Raw genomic sequence first — 8894 nt, forward strand, 5'->3', positions numbered from 1 at the left:
CTTGTGCTTGTAGTGTCTGTAAATGTGGGATAAGACAGTATTATAAAACATGTGGGTGTAACACAAATAAATAAATAAAAATATTGATGCGGGTGGAATATATATAAATAAATAAAAATATTGTCACCTGATCCACTAAACTTGTCCCACTACGTACATTACCGGAAGCATGAGAGATGGCGTTTTTCCAACAAGTAAAGGATGCGTTGAGTTTTTTCCAACGACCTTGAAGACCTTGGCTACTTCTGGCGTCTTTTCCATGTACATCGCAAAACGCTTTCGTAATTTTACTCCACATTTCTCACTTATCCATCTCATTACCCGTAATCGGGTCATGAGTTGTGTAAACCCAACATTCACACAATATAACATCTTCAATGAGCTTCCACATAGACATTTTTCTCTCTCAAAGTGTAGAAAATATTGAAATGTGGTGTAAGGTGGAAGATGAGGATTAGGTATTTATAGAAAAAAAAATAAAAAATTTTATGTATTTTTTAATAATTTTTCTATATTTTTTCATAATTTTTAATAAATTTTAATGTAGTTAATTAATCTAGACCGTTGGATTTGAAAAATATTCAAATCCAAGAGCCAAGGAGCTGCCACGTGGCCAACGGTCATAATTCTAACTGTTGGGCCTTTTTATTTTTATTTTTGGGGAAAAAACGTGGACCGTTGATCTGTGATCGGACGGTCTATTTTAAAAGTAAAATTTAAATTTTTTTTACCGTTGGAAATCCAACGGTCTAGAAAAACTAGCCGTTGGAAATCCAACTGCACTGAGAGGGTCACATCGCCTACTTCTGGGTGAAGAACAAGTGGGTTGACAGCAAGCCCCGCCGCCTGCACCCATGTCCCCTACTCGCGCCCACTTGCGAGTGAACTGCATACGCCAACCAAATAGGCCGGTCTCTGGGTCTGTCAAAAATGGGCTGATCTGTTGCCTGGTTTGGGCTGGGTGCCAAGCAAGTTTGTGGGCTAAAGTGAATGGACTGACCCCCAGCTTGGTCTTTTGACTAGGTGCTGGCACATTTGCACCTCGGCAGAAGTGCTCTAAGGCTTAGCCCACTCCCCTACCTCCTTAGTGTAATACTATCATTTGTTCAAAAAAAAAAAAAAATCGGTTATTGCATCTAGGTCGGGCTAGGCAGGCTAGGTGATTTTTTTTTTTTTTTTTTTTTTTTTTTTTTTTGTTTTTTTTTTAAATTGACTTATAGTCTTGACTCACTTTCCCTCTAACAAAAAGAAAACCCGGACTGTGTGCGATATTCAATCGTCTCTCTATGCCAAAGTTTTTTGTTATCCATGTGTTTTCAATAAATTGTGGTACTTTATAATATAAATATATTTTCTTATTGCATTTATGTTTCTCAATACAAGTATAGTATTTCTTTAAGTATAAGTATGCACCTATTTATAAAAAAAATCTAGGACCCTTAAAAAAAATCTAGGACCCTACCTGCCGCTTGGTAACGGGCTAGCAGTTTTAGAACCTTAATGTGAATGGAATACGTCTGGAAATCAAAATCTAAAAGAGAACTAACTAAAAACTTTTTAAAATTGTGTTCATTTTCAAGTTTCTGTTTGCATATAATCTCCACCACTTCTCCCTCCTCTCTCCCACCTTCTTTCTTGATCCTTGTCCGGTCCTCATTCTCTTATATTTTCTTCTATCTATAACATTCACAAAAACTAAAACTAAAACTACAAACTAATAATCTAATTAGTTCACGAAAAATTTCAAACACATCTGAGCAAGCCAAAACAAACTTCATATTCGAAAGAATAAGCAGAAAAAGTATCCATGGTTTTTGTTTGGATGGAGTTTGAGTCTGCAGCTTGGAGATATATATGTGTATAGTTAGAGAAATAATTCGCCCTATCTAAACTCTTTTCGTAAATTTTTGGAATAAAGAAATCCCCTTCCAAAAATGAGTTAAAAAAAGTACAAGAAAAGCTTGTCCAAAATTCCAAAATATTGTCTTTCTTCTTTTTTATCTTGTTATTTATCACCATAAGGGATTTGGTGTTGTACGACGACAAAATGACGGTATAACTGTGACTGCGCACAAGTCTGATTTCACATCCAAAAAAGTTGCAATTGGATAATGCTGTTTTTTGTTGAAAATCTAAAAAAGAGTTTAGTTTTACTGATCAACTGTTAGTCCTAATCCTGCAAGGAAAAAATAAACTCGAAGACACTCAGTCTCTTGCTTGTGTGGTTCAGATAGCATCTGGATCCTTTTTGTTGCAAGGAGTACGTCTAGGACTTTGGTTGATCAAGTTCTTGAAGAATCTTAGTGAGATCACTGTAATAGTTACCAACATGAGCTACATTGATCATAATCTTGTCATACCGGAAGAACCACTTCATCGAACAGCTAACTTCTGGCTTGGCAATTTTCTGCTCGCCACTTGGTAAATGTCGTGTCTGGAGTTTAATTTGCTGCTGAGAAATTGGAATTATCATTTTGAACGGTGACTATACCTCTGTGGTGGAGTTTATCCATTTGGATCCAAGGACAGATTTGTGGGGTTTGATATATATATATATTTCATCATTAATTTATATGACTGGCTTGGTTGGGGGTTCATAGAAGGATGGGTTTTGTGAAGGGATTCGATGTGCCCTCGTAGGGTGTGGCAGGCAGCCTAAGTCTCTGGTGGGATAATTCCCTAGAAGTGAAGGTTATTTTTTCATCAAAACACGTTATCGGTACCCATTGCAGGCATATCCGTACTCATGATTGGTTCCGTGCAACTTGGGCGTATGGCACATTGTATAGAAGTGAGAAAGTAGCGTTTTGGAACTGGATGGGTCAGCATTTTGGGGTATGCGACCTATCGTGGATGTGCGGATGTGACTTTAATGAATTTCTTTGGGTGCTGATATGCTGTATAATTGCACTAGATTCCTTCAACACTTCATGACCGGTACAGACCTTTTAGACTTGGGTTTCAAGGGCCCAAATTTTACATGGAAAGGAACCAGGAATGGACGTTTAGTGGAGATCCGCTTGGATAGGGTGCTTGCAAATGGGAATTGGCATGCATGTTGGCTGGACACCTCGATCATGCGCAGTACGGTGATGGGATCTGACCACTGCCCCATTGTTACTAACTGCTTGCCGTGGGTGGGGAAGGGCAAACGCTTATTCAAGTATGACGCGTCCTGGGCGAAAGATGAGGAAGGAAAAGAAATAGTTCGCAAATGTTAGGGAAAAGTGTACTCGGGGGGATGGCTCGATAGGTGGCAGAAGAAACTCAACTCCTGCAAATGTCGACTATTGGAGTCGAGTCTTAGGCAGGTTGGTATGAATGGGCCAGCTTTCAGTTCCCTATTATTACAACTAGAGGAAATGCAAAAAGACTGGGGATGAAATGGGGCTCAAATTGAGTGACTCTCTATCCAGATTGACAGGTTGCGTGAAAAAGATGAAAAATATTGGCTCCAACGATCTAGGGTCAAGTGGCAAAAGGAAGGGGACATGAATACGACTTTCTTTCACCAATCAACGTTGCAAAGGAGAAGGCAGAACAAAATCATGAAGCTCCGAGTTGAAAATGATCAGTAGGTGGATAACCCAAGAAGTATTTCGGAACATGTGGAGAAACATTTCATCGAGTTATTTACTTCTGAAGGCCAATGTGATTGGGGATCAATCCTCAATTATGTCGATCAAAAAATCTCTCCAAAGATTAACGGAAATGCTGTTTGACATGGAAATCAAGGAGGCGGTTTTATTTTCATATGAGGATCCTCAAGGCTCCAAGCCCAGATGGCTTCCAAGGAGTATTCTACCAAGTAAACTGGGATACAATCTGCCAAGATGTCAGTGGTATGGCTAAGGAGCTTATGAATGGTGATGTCTGCCTTGAACGCCTCAATTTCATTCACATTGCCCTGGTCCCCTAGGTGCAGAATCCGGAGACGATCGCTCAGTTCTGTCCAATAAGCTTATGTAACTATTCATATAAGTTTCTTTCGAAGGTACTGGCTAATAGGCTCAAACCCTTACCCCTGGACCTGATCTATCTTATTCCGAACGTTTTTGTTGCAGATCATCAAATCCAAGATAACATTGTTATTGCCCATGAGATGTTCCACTTTCTGAAGTTAAGGAAAGCAAAAACAAGATTTGAGTTGGGGATAAAGCATATGATAGGATTGAATGAGACTTTTTACGTGAAGTTATGCTAAAAATGGGGTTTAACCCGAGATGGGTAACCCTTCTAATGGGATGTGTTTCATCTATAAGCCTTGTTATGCTGGTGAACGGTCAACCAGGTAAAAAAATTTCCCCCACCCATGGCTTGCGGCAAGGTGATCCCCTCTCTCCTTACTTGTTCCTACTGGTCAGTGATGCTTTTTTGCTTCTAATCCAAAAAGCGGTGGAGTTGGAATTTATTGAGGGTATCAGGCTTAGCCCAAGGCCCTTGTATTTCTTATATATTTTTTGTAGATGACACGTTGTTAGTTTTCAAGGCTAATCACCAAAACTGTAGAAAACATTAGCTAGATAATAAAGTCTTACTGTACTGCGTCTGGACAACAAATCAACATGCAAAAGTCGAACATTTCTTTTGGTGCCAACGTTCCAAGTGGCTTGGACGGGGAATGCTCGACAATTCTTGGTATGCCCTCTGTTTGTGATTCGGGGTTATACCTTGGCATTCCCTTTATTTGGGATCTCTCTAAGCGCCAGGCTCTGGGGTACATCAAAGGGATAGTCATGGGGAAATTTCAAGGTTGGAAGCAAAACCTTATATCCTAAGCTGGGAAGGAGGTGCTTATCAAAGCGGTGGCGTAGGCGATTCCCACTTACCCGATGAATTTTTTTAAATTCCCACTTACCACATGTAATGACCTTGATGCTATGATTGCTTGCTTTTAGTGGAGGCAAAAGAATGAGGAATGCAAGATCCACTGGGTAAGTTGGGAATTCATGGGCCTTTCTAAGAGTGAGGGTGGTCTGGGTCTTAGATCATTCCAAGAATTCAATCTCGCTCTGCTTGCAAAACAGAGTCGGAGGATTATCAATGAACCGAATTCACCCTGGGTACGGTTCTTGAAGGCCCGGTACTTCCCCAATGCCTTGTATTTATGCTTTCTATTAGCCTTACTTAGGCTTTCCTTGTACTTATTGGCTTTTTTCCTGGTAATGAATTTCCAGCTTCGACCAAAAATAAAAATAAAAAACCCTTTTAGCATTAAAAACCAGAAACAGATTTGATTCTTCAGAAAAAAGGAAACAAAAACCCAAGGGGCATCAATTCTACATGCATCAGTGCAAAGTCTACATGGTAGACTTCAACGTGTTTCCAATATCGATGACAAATCGATATCTAACATCTGCTTTAAGAAGGCGCTCCATGGCAATGTTCACATAATCGATTAGGATAACCTCAGTATCAACTGTTATGTTGTACTGGGCTACGAAATCAATCATCTCTTGCGTCTCCTTCATGCCCCCAGTGGCACTGCCAGCTACTATCTTCCTTCCTGCAATTGCAAACTGTACTCTTGTAAAGAAGTTGCCGCCAAAGACATTACACAGTTTAAAAAGTAAACGCGTCATGCCACAAATCCTCCTTCCTTCAGTGGAAATATAATTTGTATTGAGGAAACAAAAAGTAAACATGTTAGTGCATTATTTTAAATGCATGCTTACCCACGAGCAAAGGAAAAACAGGAAGCTCAAGAGGCTTCTCTGGTGCTCCAACCATCACTAGCTTTCCGTGAGACTTCAACAAACCAATCAAAGGCAATAGAGGGTGAAGTGCAGAAACCGTGTCAATGATACCATCCAATGTGCCCGTGGCAGCCTAAAAAATCCACACAAAAAAACCAGAGAAGTTTAGTTATCCCTACACACTTCAAATCAACTTGAATCACTAAACAAACTTGCTTAATTTAATACTCACCGTACCTACATCTGATCTTTTATTGCGGTTGACTAAAAACGAATCAGCGTGTAGATGTTCAATTGCTTCATCCTTCTTATTAGGGGAGGTACTGATGACAGTAACCTTAACCACCATGGCCTTAGCAAACTTGACAGCCACATGGCCTAGACCACCTAAACCCACCACACCCACTTGCATACCTGGTTTGTCAAGTCCGAAATATCTCAAAGGGCTGTAAGTTGTAATCCCAGTGCATAGGAAAGGAGCCGCTCTATCAAGGGGAAGGTTGTCTGGGATACGGACTACAAAGTGCTCATTGGCCACCATGATGTCAGAGTAACCTCCGTATATGGTGGTTCCATCGTAGTACTTGGAACCATAAGTAAGTATCGATTTGGGGCAGTAATTTTCAAGATTGTCAGAACAACTTTCACAAGATTTACATGATCCCACCATGCATCCAACACCTATCTTGTCTCCAACATTGAATTTTTGTACTTTGCTCCCTACCTCTGTCACTACACCAACAATCTCATGTCTGCATTGGCCAGTTCACATTCCATAAGTTAAATGGATACCAAAATCCAAATTTAGATACTATAAATATATGTGTTCGTTCTACAATGTACCATTTGACATTAGTACTTGTAGCATTTAAAATGCAAGTTTAGTACGTACCCGGGAACCAATGGATAGTTAGACATTCCCCCTTCATTCTTGGCCATGTGAAGGTCCCAATGGCATATCCCACAGTATAACACTTTAAACATCACATCTTTGTCACCGGTTTCTCAGCAGCCAAAAAATGCAATTTTCAGAGAACATATAAAAAGATTGATTAAACAAGAAGTTGATGAGGAAGTTTGGATTAATATTTACCTTCTTGAGAATTTGAAGGGTGAGAAAAAGCTTGATGAATCTCTGGCGGCCCAACCAAAGGCTTTCTTGGGGTGTTCTTGTTCTGTAGACATCACAAAATTGCCCTTGATTAATCCCGCTTTGGCTAGTAGAATGAGAGAGAGAGAGAGCATGAGGGATTGCTAAATTTGGGAAGTGGTTGGCTGCTATTTATACGTCTATAAATGCTGGCTGGGATGACGTGTTTGGTGAGCAAAATCAGAAGTCAAACGAGGGTCTTCTAAATATTGCATGACCAGTCTGAACTTTCCTAATGGTTTACTGACATCATACCATTGCCATTGCGTAATTGGTTACCCTGATACCTAAAAGAGAATCATTTTGTTTTATCTAGTGTCAAGCATTGAAAAAAAAAACTGAAAATTTGACATGGGAAGTGTTATTAGTATTCCAAAAATCTCATTCTACACTATTCACAAGTGTATTTTTCTTTCCAACTATACAAAGTTTGGAGTGTAGAATGAGATTTTTGGAGTGCCAATAACAATTCCCTTTGATATTACGCCTTAAAACTATATTTTTCTCTATTAAAACCCTTCTTTTTTTTTTTTTTTTTGTGTACTTGAATAAAACTCGTTGATTAGCATCCGGGCCGGCCACCTCCATTCCCTATATATAACCCTATTTTCTCTAAAAAGCTAGTTCCACACTCTTCCAAAACTCCCAAAAACTCTCCAAATACTTTTCTTTCTAAATTCTAACTTTGGCATCAAAGGTTCTTTAGCCAAAGCCTCCCCATTCATCGTGGGCGCGTGAGACTTAGTTTTGTAGGTGCAATTTTGTCCAAGAACAAGGAAGAAGAAATTTGCATCCACAAATTGGTGCTTTCATTGAGAGTTGAAATTCACACTCGTAGAAGACTCTCGCATAAAAAGGTTTTTTCTCTATTTTTTAGTCCACTTGTACTTTTCGTACGTTCTTATTATTAGAATTTTTTTATTTGCAAAGATTCTTTGATAAAACGAAAAAGAAAAATACAATGGCTAGAAATTTAGAAAACTCCATGAGTGAAAATTCCAATATTCAAGAAATGGGACCATGGAGATCCACAAGATTAAATGTGATCCTAGGAGGAGCGGCACCACCACCACAAGGTTCCACCATGGGAACCACCATGGTGGCCAACCGCGACGAGGTCCATGGCACCACTACTACGGCCCGAGCCGTGCCACAAAAGCAAGCCCAAGCCATGCCATCCAAGGCTCATGGCACCAAGGCCATGACCCAAGCCATGTCATTCCAAGCCTAATGTGAGCCCAACGCGTTGCTAAGCCGAGTCATAGCCTCGTACCCACGTATGCCACATGCCAAGCAGCCTACTCCTGTGGCCCAACTTGCACCCACTGAGCAGCCTGCTCTTGTGGCCCAGCTTGCTCCCGTGGTCTAGCCTGCTCTCACCGAGCAGTTTACTCCCGTGACCCAGCATGCTTCCGCAGCCCAGTCTGCTCTCGTGGTCTTCCAAGCAGCCCAAATTGGTTCAAGGCTAGTTCAGCCGTGCTGACTCTAAATTTCTGGACCGATGATCAAATCGGAAGAATTTTCACCATATTTTTCTGCGGATTTGACATTTCACAACTCAAATCTCGCGCCCAGAGTCTACCACACTTCCATTGCTCAAGGAGAAACATTCCTTCCAAGCTCTTCTAATCCAAATGGCGAACAACACTTGTCTTGACAAGTTATAGAGTTGACAAGCACCCTAGCACAGCAGACGACCTTGGTGAACCAGCTCTTACAACACACCAAGATGCAATGTGTTCTAAATGAGGTATCCCGAAGAAGGACAAGGGCAGACGAAAAACCTCTCCAGTAGCGCCCTGACAAGCAGCCACTCGACCAGCCACGAACTGAGGGTTTGGGCAGAGTACACTCCCGATTGGGCCCCCGAGATAGCGTATACTCTTATCTTAACTCGTGAAGGAGCGTGCACTCTCGACTAAGCCCACGGACGAGCATACATTCACGGTTAGGGCCACACTCCGATAATCAACATGAGCAGCCTTCCAAGTGAAGTGTTCATTCGCGGCTGGGCCTGCAAGAAGCATTATCCACATCACATCGGAGTA

The 8894-nt window shown here is 40.9% G+C and overlaps 1 protein-coding gene across 2 annotated transcripts; it reads right to left on the minus strand.

Moving 5' to 3' along the window:
- Positions 1–5300: 5300 nt before the first annotated feature.
- LOC137728021 (probable mannitol dehydrogenase) lies at positions 5301–6881 on the minus strand. Of its 2 annotated transcripts, none has more exons than XM_068466900.1 (5): positions 6791–6881; positions 6589–6703; positions 5938–6448; positions 5676–5829; positions 5301–5506 (listed from the first exon to the last, which is right to left on the minus strand). In XM_068466900.1, exons 1-5 carry the CDS (start codon positions 6879–6881, stop codon positions 5301–5303), a joined length of 1077 nt encoding a protein of 358 aa, XP_068323001.1. The 2 variants fall into 2 exon arrangements, with proteins under 2 accessions (XP_068323001.1, XP_068323000.1); XM_068466899.1 differs by having other exon boundaries at positions 5929–6448.
- Between the last annotated feature and the right edge of the window lie 2013 nt (positions 6882–8894).

The sequence above is a fragment of the Pyrus communis genome, chromosome 3 (genome assembly GCF_963583255.1).
Source record: "Pyrus communis chromosome 3, drPyrComm1.1, whole genome shotgun sequence".
Taxonomy (NCBI): Eukaryota; Viridiplantae; Streptophyta; class Magnoliopsida; order Rosales; family Rosaceae; genus Pyrus; species Pyrus communis.